Source organism: Canis lupus, chromosome 4 (assembly GCF_011100685.1).
Source record: "Canis lupus familiaris isolate Mischka breed German Shepherd chromosome 4, alternate assembly UU_Cfam_GSD_1.0, whole genome shotgun sequence".
NCBI lineage: Eukaryota > Metazoa > Chordata > Mammalia > Carnivora > Canidae > Canis > Canis lupus.
Window position 1 is genome coordinate 41211320 of NC_049225.1, and position 21141 is coordinate 41232460.

At 37.1% G+C, this 21141-nt stretch overlaps 1 protein-coding gene across 10 annotated transcripts in view; it reads left to right on the forward strand.

The window, feature by feature from the left end:
• Positions 1-21141, forward strand: part of FBXW11 (F-box and WD repeat domain containing 11) — a 124811-nt gene that overhangs the window by 81498 nt on the left and 22172 nt on the right. For 6 of the 10 annotated variants that reach the window (XM_038534761.1, XM_038534766.1, XM_038534762.1 and 3 more), the window contains 4 exons: positions 258-320; positions 3591-3816; positions 12745-12931; positions 13810-13900. In XM_038534761.1, the coding sequence (XP_038390689.1) occupies positions 258-320; positions 3591-3816; positions 12745-12931; positions 13810-13900 (567 nt within the window). The remainder of the gene's footprint in view (positions 1-257; positions 321-3590; positions 3817-12744; positions 12932-13809; positions 13901-21141) is intronic. The other 4 variants (XM_038534763.1, XM_038534769.1, XM_038534764.1 and 1 more) reach the window with 1 other exon arrangement.

Sequence of the window (21141 nt, forward strand, 5' to 3'; positions counted from 1 at the left end):
TTTAGCCTGTTTTCTAAGCATGTCCAACCTTCATAAATAAAGACTTTATGCTTTTGTCCAGCCACTAACTATATTGATTTATGAAAGATGATCACAACTCTCTTGACCCAAAATGGCGTGTGTTGGTCACAAGCCAAATAACTCTTGGGTTTGTGTCGGTACATTGTAGTTTGGGATTTCAAAATTATATTTTGGTGTAGTTATTTAGGATTTGCAAAACTCGGCATAATTCAAATAACCTGTTTTTCCCCCCTTAGAACACTTCAGTTATGGAGGATCAAAATGAAGATGAGTCCCCAAAGAAAAATACTCTTTGGCAGGTAGGAATGATAGCAGTTGACTTACTATAGATAAGATGCTCCCTCAGCTTCTGTCCTAAGTAAAAAAACAAGAGACAAGCATTTTTGTTTTCTTTTGTGCATATTTGCTAGTTTCAGAATTCACCCTAATTTATCTTCTGTTTCTTAGGGAAGTGTCATTACAAATAGTAAAGAATTTTGGTGTTACCACAAAGACTCTGAAGTGTCTGTAGCCTAAAATATTCAGTTTATTGCCACAGTCTAAGGTAAAGGTTGTGTCCTTTTTGTCACCAGAAAAGCACCATGCCATACCAGTGTGTGTGCATTGGTGACTTTGTCTTTCTACCCTCACCTTTCTCCCACATTTCTTGTTAGTTTGCCCTTTCCTTTTAAACTCTGATTTCTTTTCTCCTGGCTCTGTTTTAGTCTGCCAGTTTTCCTCCCAGTCTTCCAGGGTTTTTTGGCTGGTGGGGAAGTGTGGGCAATGGTATGTAAAGTTTCATGATTTGATCTTTCCATCAGCCATTATGGTACAAATAACTTTTCCCTTCATAAAGACACTATTAAGGGCAAAACAAACTTAAATTTGAAGAGAATAATGTTAAAATATTCTCTGGGTTCATTTTATTTTGAAACAAAAGGAGTATATTAGTTAGCAAGAATGAGGTATGCCCAACAGATTTAAGATGAAATGAAACAAAGCAAAACAATGCCAGGAAGATGCTTTTGTTCCCAGCAGGTGGTTAGAAGCAGAAATGGAAAATGTGCTGTGGAATTGTACATTTGCCACCATTTCGGGGAACAATGTGCAGACCAGCTTCTGTTCCTCTTTCACATTTGGTATTTTCCAATAGGATTGTCTTAGTTTAGTATTGATTTTTCAATTCACATTGGCTCTTAATACTTTGGCTTTCGGTTTTTCTTTCATTAGTTCTGTCTTTCAGTCAACTAGTTGATGGTATGCCAATGCTGTAGGGAAGCTAGGTGGTTAGGAAGCCTTCTGTAGGTGAAATAATAACCCTTTTGCTTATCAAATGAGATAGTGGATGTGGAAGTATTTTGTAAATTGTAAAGCAGTACAGTGCAGGTTGTTACCATCATATTTATTAACCTGTTATGAAAGCAATTATTTTGGTGATTTATAATTAACAAAATATAGAAAGAAAAGAGGAAGGAAAACGTACAGCGATTTTTCTCAAGATTAGGCACTTTTAACATTTTGGTACATACCCTTTACTCTGTCTTGTGTGTTCCCCTTCACACAAATGACTGTAATGCTATGTATTATGCTATGTAATGCATAAAATTCTGCATCTTGTCTTTTGTTCCTTAATATTATTTCATAAACATATTCTCTTGTTATTAAAATCTTAACTTTATAAATCTAATTTTAATGGCTATATTACTCTATGTAGATGTATTATTATTTGCTTTAACCAGTTGCCTATAGTTAGGCAGTTATTTCTAATTATTCTGTTATAACATTATGATTAACACCCTTATGCGTAAAAGTACCAGCTGATATTCACCACAGTGAAGGATTTTCATTTCTTCTGACTGTTTTGAATGTTGATTTTTAAGGTCTGCTAGATAGATGTCTTACTACAAGCTGCATTAAAAATATCTTTTCAGTGCTGCCCTCTTGTGGTACCCAGTGTCAGAGAGCTTTCCTACACCCAAATTACAAGGGGGAAAAAGGTGGTACTTGGTATCCTTGAGTTCTTCCTCACCCAATTACAAGGAAAAAAACATTCCTAGAGGAGGAGGTGGTAGGATAAATGGGGTGGGAGCTGAATGCCTTCTGACTATATACCTCTAAATGTAGACATTTCTTGTTTCAGACAGGTATGATGTATAAGATTTTAGTAAGGAAAGCCAGGCTCCTATGGATATTTATAAAGGAGGTCTTCTTTCTGAGATGGATTCAGTCCACTCTAAATTAGGGGACATAGTGATAACAAAGCTCTTGGTTCTTTCTGTGTAAGCTCCTGATGGAATTAAGGCATGTTTATAATACAACTTTACAGTTTTCAAAATTTTCTATGCTAGTCTTTTTGGTTATTACACATGAAGGGGCTATCAAAGGAGTGATGGTCAGATAGCTTGGGAAATATTTGATGAAAGCATTGAGGTAAAATTTTTTTTTTTTTTGTAATTTTGTTTTTAAACTGAGCCTTATAGCATCAGTGGCAGTGGTGGCTTCAGTCTAGGGATTCCAATTTTTTTTGTTTTGTTTTGTTTTTTTGATGCTGTTGTCAGGTGTAGTGTATGTAGTTTTCATTTGTAAAAAAAAAAAAAATACACTGGCTTTATGTAAGGACCATGTAGATTTGATGAGAAATGCACATTTCTTATACAAGTCTGTGGGATATCATAGGCCAACTCTTTAGGATAAGGATCATTTCGGGAATATGTGGTTTACCTTGGGTTACTTTGAAAGTAGGTGATCAAAAAAAGGGAATAAAAGTCTAAACTGTTTTGCCAGCAGTCTGGTAGCCCTGGAAACAATTTGGAAATGGATTCAATTTTTAAGATTGAATTGCCTTCAGGTTTCTTCGTTAGCTAGACCAGTGGTTTTCTTTTCTTTTTCTTTTTTTCTTTTTTTTTAGACCAGTGGTTTTCAAAGTGTGGTCTCTAAAGTGCGTTCTCTGGACCAGCGGCATTAATACCACCTGGGAACTTGTTAGCAATGCAAATTCTCAGGCTGTATTCCACACCGGATCTTAGCCAAAAGGCCTAGAAGCGATTCTCAGGCTGTATTCCAGACCAGTAAATAAAATGAGGACATCTGTGGTGGAGTCAGGCAATCTGTGGGTTAAGACCCCCTCTTGTTATTGTGAAGCACAAGGTGTGAGAACCATTGACATAGATGAATATAGCATTGGCTTTGGTCTTTGAGGAAGTAAAACTATTATTAGTCAATCATTGCTACTTGGCCAAGTTGAACAAGTTTTTTTTTGACAGTCGTCTCTAACATTAGATATTAGTTATCTAATAACCACATGGTTTTGGAATAAGCTTTGGGAAAAAATGACTTGAGACACATTTAGCTTTATAAATATAAGCTGTAAATTTGACATTTACTTTAGAGACTAATTTGAGGACATATGCCCTGAAGACACTTTAAATTACTTCATGAATGAATTAATGAAGGAATGAGTTTGGCTTTAAGATATAACTGTCACTTTAAGGTTAAATGCACAGAGTAAAAAAATGTTTCCAATGAAATACTAATTAGATTTCTTTTCCTTATTAAACTAATTGTGTTTTTTTTTTATTTTTCTAAAATAGATAAGTAATGGAACATCATCTGTGATCGTCTCCAGAAAGAGGCCATCAGAAGGAAACTATCAAAAAGAAAAAGACTTGTGTATTAAATATTTTGACCAGTGGTCTGAATCAGATCAAGTGGAATTTGTGGAACACCTTATTTCACGAATGTGTCATTATCAGCATGGACATATTAACTCTTACCTGAAGCCCATGTTGCAGCGGGACTTTATTACCGCTTTACCAGGTAACTGTACTTGTCTTTTAAAAAGCTGAGCAGTGGAAGAATATCCAGTCCAAGGGCTTAGGTGGAGCTGAGTAGATATTTGTTAAATGAATAAATGAGTACAGTGTGACTACAGTTGAGTTTCTTTGGGACCCATACTATATTTAGTATATGGCACTTGAAAAGCAGTTATAATTTAGCATCTATTTAGGGGATGTAGGCAGTTTCTGTGATTAATGGTGTTGATGATTGGTTATACCATTGTTTAATTTAGTTTATTATTATTATTTTTTAAATTTTTATTTATTTATGATAGTCACACAGAGAGAGAGAGAGGCAGAGACATAGGCAGAGGGAGAAGCAGGCTCCATGCACCGGGAGCCCAATGTGAGATTCGATCCTGGGTCTCCAGGATCGCACCCTGGGCCAAAGGCAGGCGCTAAACCGCTGCGCCACCCAGGGTTCCCATGTTTCATTTAGTTTAATGAGTTAATGCTCTGTTGTTAGTTTTGATGTAGTCTGTATATAATCTGTATTTTGCCTTTATAAGTAATTTTAAAAAATATGAGACAATTTTTCCTGCAGTGTTTGTGTTTAAGAAGTGTCCCCAAATTTTTAGGATGTTTATTTGTACGTAGAGTGACACTTAGGCTCAGGAATTGCAAAAGATGTATTGGAAAAACTGATGACATGTCTTTATCATGTTTTTTGAAACATATTTCAGCATCTTCTCCCTCCCTATTTCTCTCTTTCTCTCTCTCTCTCCCCCCTTCCTCCTGTATCCCCCACACCCATATACTCCTTTGGTTAAGGTTACTTTGATTAAAAAAAAAAAAAAGAAGACTTTTTTAGAATAGTTTTAGGTTTATAGCAATATTGAATGAAAAACACAGAGAATTCCCATATTTTCCATATCTTCACCCCACTCCACTATCTCATCCAGTCTCCCCACTATTAACATCTCATTCAGAATGACTCATTTGTTATATAACACATAGGCCTACATTGACCTGTTATCACCCAAAGTCCATACTTTACATTAGGGCCCACTCTTGGTGGTGTACATTCTATGGGTTTTGGCAAATATATAATGACATGTATCTACCATTATAGTATCATAGAATGGTTTCACTGCTATAAAAATCCTTTGTGCTCTATTTTATCCCCCTTTGATTTTTCATCACTAATTCTTTTTTCTTTCTTTATCCCTCTCCTCTTCTTTCTTTTCTTCTTCTAATTTTAAATATAAATTTGACTAGGTAAGATAGATTTCACTTCTGAAGGGAATGCTAGCCAGAATATTTTCTTCTAATATGATCAATGTAGTCTAGAGGTTTCAACTGCCGTGCCAGAGTAGACCTAGAAATGACTAGAGATAAACAGTGCCATTGTCACTATCCCTAACCTGTCAGAGCTTCTGGATAACTTCAAAGGGTGGGTGTTCTCTTAGCATGTCTGTGATTTACAGTGCATCAGGGCTCCATATACCAAGTATTTCCATGGTAAATAGGACCTGGGCTCATGTCTAGGCAATCTGACAGGCTAGGTTTGAATTTCTAATCTTTTTTTCAAAATGTTTAAGTTTACTTTCTATAATGAAGAGCGTTTGAGTATATTTGAGAGTTGGCTTAGAGAATTTTGACACTCTCATTGTTTTTATCCTGAAATGTAGCATTGTTTGCCCCATTTCCTTCATTAGTATTTCTAGAAAGAAAATAAGAACCCTCTCTTTCTAGAATTTCATTGCTAAGAGGGATCTTAGCCATCACTTAATCCTTGGTCCTCTTTCTCATTGTATAGAGTAGGAAACCAAGTAGAAATTGCGTGAAATGACAAAGATTATACCTCTTGGTTATTATGTTGATTGTATGGGTGATGGTTCAAAAGTTAGTGCAAAGGCTGAAATCATTATAGTTTGGTTCCTCTGGAAAATTCCTTAAATAGGCCCTAAGTATAGAAACATGTTTACAACCCAGTTCAGTAATAATTACTTATGATGAGAGAGGGGAAACAGATATGGTTTTAATTGTATGAGAGAGAAGGTGGGTGAGGGGATCAGGGAGAGGGAATTATAAGTGGGTTTACGTAAGGTGAGTGAACCTGTGGTGCAGCCTCTCTGGTATGTGCAGTGCCAGAACTCTGAATTCCTGTCACCTGAGCCTTTCTGTGGACTTAGGTCTCATCTGACATCAAGAAAAGATAGGGCAGTTTTTAAAATTGGTGATTCTACTTGTCCCTCATAAGTGCTTTTAACTAAATAAAGCTATGCCTCCATTTTTCTCAGGCAAATCTGTTGTTTTTTTGTTTGCTTTCTACTGTTTTGGTTTTATTTTATTTTTGTGTGTAATTTGCTTCTCAAACATTTTAGAGTGCCAGGAAACTCACCTTATATTTACAGAATGTCCACAAGGTGGCACTGTTGAAGTTCTCTTGATTTGCAGAGGCAACCCCTTCGGGGAGTGTATGGTCTTGGAGAAGAGACAGAACAGATGAACATGTGTTATGTATATAAATATGGTTAGTATAATTGCATACAATTCAGTTTTCATTACATCGAATTTTAAGGTATTGTCCATATCTCTGTTAAAGTGGAATTTTGTGGTATTGAGTATTACATGAAATGAATGGACCATTGGCTGGGACATGGAAATATTTTTGTTAAAATGCTATTTGTTTTAACAGGATTTGATCTGAACATATATACATATGTCAGGATATATCATACATATGAATCTAATAGCTGGGGACAAGCTGGCCAAGTTGATTGTGTTCGTGTCTAGTAGACTTGGATTAAACCTGGCGTTAGTTCTTTAACACAGACCCTGCCTTAAGAGTATTAAGGGAGAAACAGGTCCATGTGTATGTTCATATTTAAATTTAATAATGTGTGGACCAGCTTATTGATTGCTTTTCTAGTTTGGAGTTTAATTTTTACTGTAGATGATCTTGGGTTTGAAGTTTTACTCTGTTGAGATTGTCAATTTAAGACTTCTTTTGATTGCAGAAACCATTAATTCTTTAAAAATTGTCTATAGTTCTCGCTTTTAAATGCTTACTGTGAATATCATACCTGTCAGTATAGGGAAAATGGAAAATGTTTGTGGTCTCTGGCTCCTTTTGGTTCAGTGGAAAAAGTGATAATTATGATATGCTTTTCTAAAAATCATGGTAAATGTTTAGTCTGCAATGTCAATTTCTGCAGGCTAAGTTTGTGGTTTGTGAGAACTGTTGTTAAAGGGAAAATTTATACCATTTGAAGTAGAGGCAGATTGTACTTCAAAGAAGATGATAAGCATTGGCGATCCTTTTGGTAAGGTATCTGAGCAATTAAGAATTTTGAAACACTTAGCTTCCTGGCCATAGTTTATTCATTTGTCTTATCCCCAAGTAAAGATGATAAACTGTTATGGACCGTAAATGTGACAGACTAGATCAAAGGTCTTGGGAGATATGGAAGAACCAGAGCATAGCTAAGGCTTTTTAGGTTGGATGCAAGGCCAAAGACCACCAGCATGACAGAGTGGAAAGAGCTTGGATGTTGGATTTAGATAGCCCCTAAATTTGAATCCCAGCCATTGCACTTAATAGTTCTATGAGCCCACCTTTTGGAGCCTGTTTCCTTTTCTGTGTGGGAATAATAATACTTCATGGGATATTGTGAAGATTAAAAAACTATATATGTAATATGCCTGACATCTGGTGGGTATTCTGAGGATGGTAGCTTAAAAAAAAGAAAAAGAAAAAAGAAAAGAAAAAGAAAAAGGCTGGAGAGGCAGGAAGCACCTGCTTCTCCAGAGGTAGTAAGATTTGTTGCCAGGAAGTTTTAATTATTCACCTCCTAATTTCTGAATTGATTCATCCTGACATCATATCGGTAGGTGTGTGCCCCACTTTGTTGGTCCAACATTCTGTTGTAACTGAGTGTCACCATTTCACTTCAATTCTGTCTGAATCCTTAGGTCAGTATATTCCAAGTTAAAGACATCCATTGACATAGTGTTGCTGTAAGCAATTGCATTGTTTTTTCTTTCAAAAGGTTTCTGACTTTAGATTTTACAACTAGATCTGTGACTAGGAAGGGACAGCAGGGGTGGGTAGGGAAGGACGTTTCTTTGCAGCTGCTCTTTGAAATGTGTTTCTAAAATAATAAAGGTTACTGTAATTGTATGATCTAAGCAGCTGTGTTAAAACTGGCTGTACTTAAGAGCATTGAACTGACATTATACAGTTGAGTTTCATTTTGATACAGTGTTATTTACATATTGAGCTTTGAAATTTGTGCCTTTTAATTGTTTTAATTTATTATTGAAAATTTTCCAGACCTTCATCTGGTGCCTATAATTAGCAACAGAAGCACTTCTTCAGCATTGTGTGTGCTGTATTCTGGCTTCATTTTCTGAAACCATAATGTGTCCTCTTGTCGCCTTGGGAAGGGGGGTGGTGGTGGGAGATGACGGAGTCTCAGCAAGATAGAGTCAGTGAGAGCCAGGCATTGGTACTTAAGAAATACTCAGTTTTTATCATCTCAAAGCACTTTTTAGCCCCAACAAATGGACCCTACTCAGGAACCTCCTTGTCCTGAATTGGCTTGAAAAAAAGTTACATGGTCTGCATGACCCTTGGGGATAGCTATTCTAAGGTGTTCAGAGGTTGTAGGATTCCTATTCCCTAAACATTTAAAGGGATGTGAGACTTAAACCAAGAGTGGGCTTAGCACTTTGCTAGAGGAGGTACACAATACTTTCTCTGCCGAAAATGACAAGGAAGAGCAACATTACTCATCTTCTTTGACCAGTGATGTCAACTTGGGGATTTGAGGACAAGGAAAGGAGAACAGAAACTGACACTTAGCAAGTACCAATTCTGTATCTGATTCCTTAATAGTCTCCTCCTGTTAACTTTCCTAGCAAGGCTAAGTAGTTCATAAAATGGCATATTGAGAGTAGCTGTCTCAGAGGGTTATTCTGCAGATTATATCAGATTACCCACTTCAGCTATTTAGTATCATTTCTATTTTATGGAAGACTGAAATCCAAAAAGGAAAACTGCTGTGCTTCAACACTGGTTATGTGACTCTACAGCCAGTGCATTTACCAAGAGACTAGAACATGCCACCTCCTAGTATGATGGTATGAATTTAAAGTATAATCCGAGGGAAGGAAATCTCGTAGATATCATAGAGATTTTACTGAATTGGAATTTGGCATTTGAAAGAGGAGGAAATATGTGTTAGAGATTTTCTTATGCAGAAACCCAGTGTTAGTCTAGTGGTGAGCTATTGAAGGGGGAAAAAATCAAAGAAGACTAAAAGGGTATCATAGTAATAAAGCAGGAGTTCCCAACCTTTCAGAATTATCTGGTGGCACTTCTTAAAAATACAGATTCTCTGGTCCTCACCATCTAAAGATTATGACTCAGTAGACCAGCAAAATGTCCAGGGAATCTGTTTTTGTTGCTTGTTGTTTTTGTTTATTTGTTTTAAAAATCACTTGCCCTACATGACTCAACTACAACCACACAGGCTTCGGAGAACCAGCTCCTGGACCACCCAAGCAGGTGGATGCTGCTTTTCTAGTTCATAGGCGATGGGGATGTTGCAGTTATTGAGGAAGTTGCATTGAGAAAGCAGCTCTCTCATGCATTATTGTCTCCTGTTCATTTTAGCTCTCAGAGATCAGGGGACTAAAGAGGGGGAATTGGTTAGGGGTGTGTTTATAACTAATTCAGAGGATTTGGTTGATGATATGGAAGTAACCTAGTGATTGTGTTCTTATAGGACATGTAGAAACTAGAAGATAGTCAGATAAGTACCCAGAATTAGAAAAATTCAGGAAAAAGCTAAACCTATTAGCCCTAGAGACACTAGAAGAAAATATGATGGAGGTCTGAGAGATTCGGAAATGTAAAATTCTTGTTAAGAATTTGTTAGTCCTTGCAGTGGAGTGGTATAAGTAGGACTATATGTGATTATCTGTGGATTTCCCTGATTTTAAATGAAGATGGAAGAAAGTGGCACATGATCGTGGAGATAGACAAAAAGGAAACCAAAGCGCGTATAAACGAGCAGACCTAAACACATTGTGTGCCAGGATAGGGACAGAACCTGTAGTTGTGATTTTCAGAATTGGGGAACACTGAGAAGAAGCAGAGCTACTGGGTACAGGTGTACCTTTTATAGCTTCTACAGCTGTGGTTGGTAGCCCTACATGATAGTACTCTGAGATGACTGATGAGCACATTTCCTGGTTTTCAGAACTGGAGAGGTGGAGGGGTGGGTGTGTTTGGGGGGATCTTGATTGGTAAATTTGATGTAAATTTAGTGTAACCTCCAGCATACCTTTTAAAATGGAGTATCAAAGTTAAATAATTTTCAGCTAAACAGACTTTGTAGGATTGTGTAAGTGTAGAAAGATATATACAGAGTATTAGGAGCCCTTTTCTCTCAGGTTTTAGGGGTAGAATTTTTTTGCTTATATGGATTTTACAATTTTTCTGTAATGAACTTGGGTTATATATGTTTTAAAAAGGGACACAAAGCAGCTACTTGCTAACTTGTAAATAAAAAGTATGATACCAACTTTATGTAGTAAGCACCAGCAAGAGAATACAAAGAGTAACCATACCAAATTCACCTGACTTTGGAGGTAGGGAGATTAGTGGGCTAGAGGGATGATGTAAAAGATAAAGGTGTTAATGGTCTTTATATGGGGCAGATATTCAAACTGAATAGAGAGACGTAGGCTGGACAGTAGTACATCCAGATGGGTTACAGAACCAGTGGCTCATTATTGATATGTGTATTTCGTGGATGGATCCATAGAAGCCTGGATAGAAAGATCTAGAATCGTGGGTGCTGTCCTTGGTTCTGACCCATTTAACATGTTTGCCAAGAACTTGGGATAAAGATTTACTACATTTGTCCATCACACAGACTTTTGGTGTGGAATACCCACTCTTCTAGAGGACAGAATCAAAATTCTAGAGGCTGACATGGAAGGGTCAGATCAAGCTTCAAAGGTGAATTATAGTAAAAATAACTAAACTCCTGCATGAAGCTGCCCTTCACCTCTCCATTAGCTATACAAATATAGAATTAGGGAGAATTTTTAAAAATAGATATGTTGGGGAACAAGCCTAGGAATTTATTCTAACTTACTGCCATCTAAGGCATCTACTCTATGTAATAGGACTAGTAGATAAAGGCAGTGTAATCTTTGACTGTATTAACTGCAGTATAATGACAGTATATTTGACTGTATTAATGTAGTATAATGACACGCACAAGAAAAGATGATGGTTTCAGTGTTATCTTCATGTGATCATGATGATGATGATCAGATCATGTGATCTGATGATCAGTACTCATCAAAGCTTGAGTTCTAGACCAGAGTAGAATAGTTAGTATATGAAAGGCTTGTAAACCACAGTAGTATAAAGTGTCATTCTCAGAGTTGAAGACAACATTAGTTTGTAAAGCATTTAATGCATCATCTCATTTTGATATTTTCAAAATAGAGATTATTATCCCCATCTTACACAGATGAGAGAACTGAGCTCTGAAAGTTTAAAGACTTAACCTGTATCCTGCCAAGTTAGTGCTACTATATGGCTTCTGTTTATCTTGAAAAAGATAAATTTGATTGTTATTGGTAGTGTGAGAAAGGACAGTTTGATTGTTATTGGTAGTGTGAGAAAGGACAGTAGTTACTGGTCATTACTATTTTGATTTGATTGTTATTGGTAGTGTGAGAAAGGACAGTAGTTACTGGTCATTACTATTTTATACCAGTAGAAGACCAAGGGGGCAGTTATGTTTCAGTATTTGTTTCATGTCAAAGAACTGCTACATGGTGAACCTAGACTTGAAATGGAAATTTTTCTGCCTGTATGTTTAGTGTTCCCACCACTGCAATAGCCCTAGGGATGATCTTAATTTTTTGTAACTACAGAGGACTTGCCTAGAACCACAGATTGGGAGTTTGCAGGTGGCAATTATGTTGACCATGTTTTTCTCCTTACTAGAAGGCAGTGTCAGGCAGACTATGAATCTTTGTTGTCTTTGGGTGGATCCTTGTATTGTGTGGGATAAACCTTTTAAGGTTGGAGAATTTGTAGGCAAGTTGTTTTTGCTTTTGAGGATTTTACCTCCTTAAGAAGGAGATTAAGTGATTGACAAAAATACATCTAAGGAGACCTGACTTTAACTCTTGGCTTGTCATTTAACTTTTCATAAGCTTTTAAGCTGTGTCAGTGTTTCACCTCTTTTGTCTCCTTGGCTCCAAGGGATTCACATAGGTCATGTATTAAGAGGATGATTTGTTACAAGAGATAGAGAGGAAAGAACACCAACTTAGGAGCAAGAGCTCAGAGTTGCAATCTAGGCTTTGGTACTCTATAGTTGTGAAACCTTGAGGATTTTACCTCTTTTGCCTCATCTGAAAAATTTGAGGAATCATCCTGTAGTGGTTTTGTAAGAGTTATGTAAAAGAAAATGGAAACAAGTCTTTTTTCGTAATATCTGACAAATAGAGAACTGTCCAAGTTCGGCTTTTACACACAGGAACCGTTGCCATAAATATGCATTCATTATCTATCTATCCATCTATCTAATCTAATCTAATCTAATCTAATTTATCTAATTCTTTTAAAAGTAAAGTCTACATCCAGCCTGGGGCTTGGACTCAATGACCCTGAGATCAAAAGTTGCATGCCCTATGGACTGAGGAAGCCAGTTGTCCTGCCATCAATTGTTTTATGTTAAAAACTCAGAACTACAAAGAAGTGTATGTTTTTATGTACTCATGCACCTGTATATCTGTAGAACTTTTGATATTACTCAAGTATGTTCCCTGGTTTGGGATTTCTTTATTCCTCCTACCTTTACAGAAATGGTGACTGGTACATTTCCATCTCCCTTTCCATTCCTTCATTGCCTTTTTTATTTTGTAGAGCAAGGCTTAGATCACATAGCAGAAAACATTCTTTCTTACCTGGATGCCAGGTCTCTGTGTGCAGCAGAGCTGGTATGTAAAGAATGGCAGCGAGTGATCTCTGAAGGAATGCTTTGGAAGAAACTGATTGAACGAATGGTGCGCACTGACCCTCTATGGAAGGGGCTTTCAGAAAGAAGAGGGTGGTAAGTTTTTGGGTTGCTTGTTTCCTTACAAAGAGTTTCTTGGACATAGGGTCACTTGGACTGCTCAAAATAATTATACTTGCCAAATGTGTTGGCCCACTTTAAACAATTGGGAAGGAGGATTGGTCAGCAGTGGTGGTGGGAGTTAAAGCTATTAGAATAATTCCTTTTGCAATGCATATTTCCCTTACAAGTATTAACCATTAGGAAGAATAATTTAGTTTGAATGATTTAGTTGATTTGGCTTTTCAAACCTATGTATTTATGATTTTCCTTTCATGTTATTTTTAGATGATTATATATTACCAAAAGATAGATAAGAAAAAAAGAAAATATGAGAAAGTCAAATAATGCCGTTTTGCTATTTGTCATTTCTTCTGATTGAAGATACGGGAGGCATAGCAGGCAGGAGTTTTCAGACACCCATGAACTTACATACAGCTTTATAGCTTTGTACATCTATGTAACCCAGCCCACTTAGCACGAGAGAGAGTGTTATAGTTGGAAGTACAGATTGTGGTGTGAGGGTTAGGACTGTATTTTCTTTATGGGAAGAGGTTTGATGTGTACCAGGTAAGGTTTATCGCAAAGTTACGTTAGCATTTTTTTTAAATCAAGTTACAGAATGAAAGGCTATATTAATATGTGTTGGGTGTCCAGGAAATAAAAGGCCAGGATTATGATAGAGAGCTGGAAATTAAAGTAGACTTGTCTCTAACATGTAAATTTAACAGTCAAAAATTCTGCTTTTGAACTGTTAAAAGTTCAGTACAAGTCACAAGACTTGAAAGATACAGTATCTTTGTAAGCACCATGTTTAAATACAATTCACCCTTTTATGTGCAAAAATGTAACATCTGTTTGTTTTTATTTGCCAGGGATCAGTACCTGTTTAAGAACAGACCTACAGATGGCCCTCCCAATTCATTTTATAGGTCATTATACCCAAAGATTATCCAGGATATAGAGGTAACTTTATGGTTTATCTGTTTTTATGGGCTCTTTGTGTCTTGTTCTCAACTTTTTATGTTGCCTTAGGGTGTTTTTTGATCTAAAAACATGGAGCTAGTAATTTTTTTTTTTAAAGTTGAACTCTTAAAGCAAATGTGTCATAATCAGTGTATAATCTGCAGCCATTCTTCAGAGTGGATAATGCCTTTTGTAAAAAAAGATCTAATTTTTCTAAAACATGAAATACATCTGCAGGTTGCCAGTTAATTAAAACCTTAATTCAAAGTCAGCTTTTTATTCTAATTTGATAAATTTTTTAAAATCCAAGGCACAGTTTTTTAGGTCAGCAATTTTCCATTTTTGAGCCATCTCTAGGGAACTGGAGAAGGCACAGTTTCAGTTTCCTCTGTAAATTTCCCATAAGTTTTTTTTTTCCCCCCCAAAGGGCTCCAATATGATTCTAAGCAATAGTTAAGTGGGTTTTATAGCACAAATTATGCTCCTGGACCATTTTGGATATGAGTGTAACTTCACCAGACCAGTAAAATTCTGTAAACTTGATGAGAAACATTGGAGATGTTTGATATTATTCATGTGTTCTAATTAGTTCAGTTTTATTATTTAGCCCTTTTCCTTGAACCAGGAAAGACATGCACAGGCATTTCTCATTAACTCTTTCACATGTGTTCTTGGCAGTTCTTGGTTACTTCACTATTTCCTCCTTGGCGAAAAGTCTAGCCTTTGCTAGGCAGTGCTGTATCACCCATAAAGTTATACTCAGTTTCCCAAATGTGAAGTAATCCTCTCCCCCAGGTGATAGACATAAAAGTTATTGTGCCAAAATTCATTAATGGAGAAACATGTGCCTTTTGGGGAGCCCCCCTCCCCCTTTAAGGCAGATGTGAACTGATGGAATCATTAGGTTAATGGTAAATCTCAATGTGACTAGAATATCATATTTAAAACACAAATCCTTGTCTTGAGTATACAGCTCCCTAAAATGAGCTGTAAAGTAATCTTTTAGGGAAGGCAAAATAATTTAATCTCTGACCGACAAATCATAAAATATAGGAATTGATCCATTGGCAGTTCAAGACTTAGAATAAATGGTTTCTACAATGGAGGAGCTGAGACACAGCATTAACATGAATTTTAAGTTGGTCTGTGTGTATGTTTCAGGGGAGGGGGGGCTGTCCCTTATTGTATATACTAAGATATTACTTGTGCATACATGGTAGAAACTATATTACTTTTTGCTTTTTTCCCCAAGGATATTTTTTTTTTTACAAAGTATCTCCAAATTTCCTTGAATAATTTTAGCAAGTCCTTTGTTATGAGAAGGACATTGTTTAAAGGCCATGTTAATAAACCGGAACTCTGGAAGAACTTTGATTGGGTTGAAGATTTTGGTGACGTAGATTATTTTATTTAATCCTCATGAATACTATTTTAATCAATAGTATGAACTCAGTATTCTGTGGCATGATAGTATGTGACACCACCTACCATAACCATTTCCTCAGGCTGGAATAATATTTTAAAGTTAGTGGAGGAGGCAGATGTGAGGGAAATGGAGCTAGGGGGGAAAACCCTACTTGATAAAAAACCTCGACATCATGGTGGTCTACCCAGTGGTTCTTAAACTGTGGTTTGGGAAAACCCACTGGTTGGCCCCGAGAGTCTCCTCCAGATTTTTGTGGGCCAGATCTCTTAGTGTAAGGGATGATCTTTTATACTTTGGTATATTCACTAATACTAGTAATAATAAAAAGTGATGTATCACACATATAAGAGTATTTACTTGTGCTAGATACTTTGTAAAGCATTTTATAATACACTTTTTTATTTAACACTGAACAATACCTTGAAAGGTAGCCCATGGTCTTATTTAAAGTTAAGGAAACTGAGACTCAACAAGATTAAATAGCTTGCCTCAGATCACACAGCTAGTGAGTAACAGAGTCCGTGGTCAACCTATTCTTCTGTACTTAATACAGCTTTTGTACTATAGATCACTGGTACCTCCTCAAAATCAAGTTCTTTACCTCTGTTTTGGGAGTAGGTTTTACTCTGTCCAGGGTCGATGCACTTGTAGAGAGTTGTGTCAGTGATCTCTGGATCAAACAAATGGAGACTCAAGCGCTTGGCTCTTGACCATATGGCTGGTATGAAACTCTCAGAGCAGAATATAATAATTAAAGTACCCTCTTCTGAGTCTTTGCAGTATACCATGAACTATGTTGTATGACTTACATAAATTATTGCATTTAATTCTTGCAAGGTACATGTTATCCTCATCTTAGAAAGGGGAAACTGAGACTAAGAGAAGAGATGGGAATTTAACCAAGGTTTATCTAGCTTTAGGCTTAGTGGTTGTATTTGTCATTTTCAAAGTGGAAAATTCAAGAAGTAAAGGAGAAAGAGGTTTGTTGTTGCATGCCTGTGGACTTTGCAAGGTGACTTCTCCTCTTTTCCCAATGGTGTTGAATATCCAGCATCCTTGAAAAAAGGGTATGAGTTAAGATCAGTTGGCCTGTTTCAGTTCCGGTTATGGAAAAGGGAGTGTTTTAAAGGGTTTTAAGCATGTTGCCAAAAGCTAAATTTTACCCTGAATGCCAAGTGGATATTTGTGCCCCCTGCACAGTTGCCCTTACACAGGTGCAGTCTCTGCATGGTTCCCATGTGCTTTGCAAAGTTGCGAATTCACAACATCTTTTTCTCTTTCCTTTTCTTGCTCTGCTTTGATGGCTCTATCTCATGTATTAGCGCCTGCCATCTGTCCATTCCCAGATTGACTCTGATGGGCAGATGACCTTGCCCTTCCACTTTGACTTGTCAGAAATTGACCAATTTTAAGAAAAAAGTAGGGAATCTACTTTTTTTGAGGTTAGTGTGGCCAATCCCTGTTATTCAGGAAAGGAAGATGTGAGAACTAATGTCTGGGGAGAATAAATAAGAATTCTTAGCTTTCTACAAAGGTTCATCTCTCATGGGTGTTCTTGCCACACAGAGAGAAGAGAGGGTTTAGAGTACCTCTGAGTTGTAAAGGAATTCCTGGAAAACCTGAGGCACATTCCTAAAAGCAGCAGCCATATTTCCTCTATTATCTAGAGTCTAAGTTCTTCTTCTTATTGGTGAGCTTACTATTAGGTACTTTGCCACAGTGATTTAATTTAACCCTCAAAATATCAAAACTGAGATTCTTAGTCCAATGCTTCTGCTCTTTTCATTCTACCATTCCCCTGTCTCAGCAGAGAGATGGAAGTTGTTATAATCAACTCCAGTCGATTAGAATTCTATGTCTTGAACTTGGGAGTTTTCTCTGTTGCCATCTCAGAGTAGTGTCAAACTCTTTCATGGAATATGTCTTTTCCTTCTTTGTGTTCACTGGATTAAATCGTTTGAAGCACTTTCCTTGGAACCACTGGTAAGATGATGGTGTATTGTATCACACCTTTGAATAAACCACATTTTATTCAGGGAAAGTGGGGAGCTTTTTTGTGGTTTGCAAACTTGATATTAATATTGTCCTGACCAGAAAATGCTGAAACTTGCCCACCCACCCAGTTGTGTTTAGGCTTCTAAAAATAATGTTATTCCTCCATACTCAGACATCTGTTTTCACTCTATTGCCAATTTAAATGCCGCTGTATACTCTGTATATCATGGCTACTTTCCCAGTATTTTGAAAATTTGCTCAGGGTAAGGGGATTTTACAAGTTCTCAAAAACACGAAATATTCCTCTACGGTAGCCATACCACATGATGTGTAAGTGAAATGGCAGGTATCTGCATAAATAAAGAGGTGCACCTGTGAATGCCCTGTATCCCTACTGCTGGAGTTCATAGTTGAATTGCATTGGAAAGTTGAGTCTCTTCCTAGGAATGGTTAGGGAGGGTTCAGGGCCAGCAGCATTAAGTATCAGTCTAGATTGAGACAGCCATTCTTGACATTTTGGTGAGATGATTTTTTTTTGGTCACAACCTACTCCTTTGGGTCTGTGTTCTCCACAAACAAGGAAGAATATCACTCATTTGAGGCACTGTGACGAGCACTTTACCTACATAATTTAATTTGATCCCCACAACAGTTTTGAGGAAGTAGATACTATATTTTCCCCATTTTTACAGAGGAGGAAACTGCAGCTCAGACAGTCGCAGCTCATTTGCCAAAGCTGCTAACTGGCCTTGGTATTTTCTATATACCACAGTGGGCTGCCTTCCATCTTTAATGGTCTAGGTTTTTATTCTTTAGTTATTTATTTAATTAAAAAAATTTTTTTATAAGGACCTGGCTTATAAGCAGTCTAGTAAGAGTTGAGGTTGTCAAATATGGTGGTAGGTAGTATTTTGGGCAAGCATAGTCAGCAGGAAGTGCTGCTTGCTTATGTGGGTGGCCTGGGGAATTGAGAAGAGTAAAGTCCTAGGAATTACATGAGACTGGTGTGCAGCAAAATTATCAGCTCACTGAACTGGTTTAGTGTCCCTTCCCTGGCATTTTGAAACAAACTACACTTGTTTGGGGATTCAGGAACCTAATAGTTTTTTTAACATAGCCCTAAGTAGGAGCTTCCTAAAATGATCCAGATAATCCAGGATTATCTGGCATTCCTTTTCTTTTAAAATCCAGAAATGTGTTTTAGAAAATTAATCTCTTTTCTGAATGTTGAGAAGCTAAGCCATTTCCCATTTCTTAACTTCAATTCAACTTCAAACAAGAGCCTGTTATCTAGCAGAGCTTTTGAGAGGTCCTGGCCTCTGCTTCTTGTTTGAGGGCCTGAGATGGAGGGTATGGCTCAGCCTTTCACAGGTGGTGTTCTCTGTTCAAACATTTCTGGGGATGAGTGCACCCCAGGCTGACTACTGCCTCACCCCAGCTCCTCTTTAGTCCTCTCTGCTGTATCTTTAGGTTTTTAGGTCCAGTAAAAGACTGTAATCAAGGCACCCAGTTCTAGAAAACATTTTCTAGTAGAGATAGAACAAGTAGGAAATTATTTTCAGTATGGGGATTCCTCTACCTCCTCTTTTTACATTAAATTACTTTTTTTCAGTTTCCCATTTGACAGTGAATGTACTTTTCCTTTGCATTGAGACATACAAGTAACAGCTACTTAACTGATTCACTAATATTTTTAAAGCCATTGTTTGTTTTATAACTAAAGTACCTATATGAATTCTTTAACACCAGATATATTTGTAAGATATGTTACATAGTCAGCTTTTTAATACTTTGGGTTTATATGGAGTCATGCCTTTTGTATTAACTCCGGGCCCTGGTAGGTTGTGGCCTGAACATCGGTAACCACTGCCAGGAGTCACTGGCCATTAATAAGACTCGTTACCAGTACATCTGTCTCCTAAGTCAGCGTTTTCTTGGTATACTTAGCGTGCTGAGGTGGCTCAGGCACTATCTAAAAATATGTTAGTTCTCTAAATGATTTTAAGGATTGAGTTGAGTTTAAGTAAGTCTTTTTTTTTGGACCCCTTTTCAAAAAGTTGCTTTATACAGACAGATCTGTTATCTATGTTGGTAGTGGTAGCAGAGGTGAGGTAAGTTATTATCTTTTTTTGGTTTTGGAATGTGCTTTTTATTTCTGACATTTTACAAACTTACTAGAGATGATGATGCTGCCTAAGAAGCTCTGACTTGGTGGCAGATGGGCAGATGAGTGTTCCCTCTCTCCTGGCGTCTCCATGGCACCGCCGCCTTCATCCCATGGGTGTTGGGAATATGTGATGCTGCCTTTTCTCAAGGCTGTACATAGGAGCTCTGAGGGCAGGGATTAGATTTCCAGGCTCCTGTACTAAGTACAAAGGCCACAAATGATGAAACATTTCCCTTTTTGGGTATATGTATATCACTGTCTCTAGCCTTTCATTTCTTTTTCTGTAAAATGAGGACAATAATTTCAGCTTCAGAATTGTGATGATTAAATTAGCTATAAAATATTTAAAACACATAGCATAGTGTTATAAAAGCATAGTACCTGGCACATAACATTCAGTAGATTTTAACATTTTAGAGTGTGCAGAAGCATGCTGCCTTCAGCATAAGAGGAAATACAGTTTGTTAGATTTCAACAGAGCCAGTAATTAAGTGCTTTATCATGAATGAAGATGAGATTTGTCACCTTTCTTTAGCAAAGCAACTAATTAAACTTTTAGCTACTCAGATAACCTTTCAAACTATATCGCAGACTCACATGTAACCAATTATTTTAGTCCTGGTTGCCCCCTAATTTCCAGGATTTGGAGTTTACACTTTGGTTGTTCTTAGTAGAAACATTGTGCCCTTTGATCCTGAAAATGCCCCATACCTACTCCCAAAGGTTAGGTCTTGTAGTGCTCTGGGCATGACCCATTTTCTCATTAAACTTTGCGCACTGGTGTGAAGCTGTAGTACTGTTTATCTCATGTAAGTGTCCTACAGCACTGACAGTTTTAATCACTCATTTGGCACTCATATTTTATCTGGAATTGTTACTGATCTTATGCTCTGTGTTCACTGCCTCAATAGCTAGGGCTATACTTCTTTATAGACGCTGCATATTTTAGTGGAAAACATGGACTAGTGTCAAGGAGAGCTGAGTATAATTTCCAGCTAGTCCGATTACTAGTTTTGTGGCCTCAGGAAATGAAACTCTTTCCAGGTTTGCAAAAGGATGAAATAATGAGAATTTCGTTTCAGGGTTAACATGTAGATCGTTTAGCCAAACAAACATGTTTAGAGTATATCCAATTCCAGATACCTGTGTGCCTTGAGTGGTAGGTTCATTGAAAGCAGTATGCTTCCTGTTCTTTATGTCCCCAGTGCCTAGCACAGTCAGTATGTGGAATAAGGTAACATCTTGGTAAATGTTGTATGAGTTATGAAAGAATGAGAATCCAGGGTGGAAATGTGCAATTCTAAAGGACCTTTAAATCTAGTAGAAGATTAAAAGTGAATACCAAATAAAATTCTTTCTGTAGTGGTTGGCATGTAATAGTTGTTCAATATCTTTTCACAATGATTACATAGATTGTCAGTATATGCTTCATGTTGGTGGTGGTCTTCTGCCAGATACTGTAATTGGCATTAAGTGACCCAGTGAGTTACTGTTTATTTGTATGTTTTGGGTACAAATGGCATTCTTTAAACATATTGAGTTCTGTCTAGGCTATTTTTTTTCAAACCCAACTCAAACTCATTGGAAATCATTTGATGGTTGCCAGACCGTCAGGGAGTGTTTGAGAAAAAAACACTGTTAGGCTAATGTCTT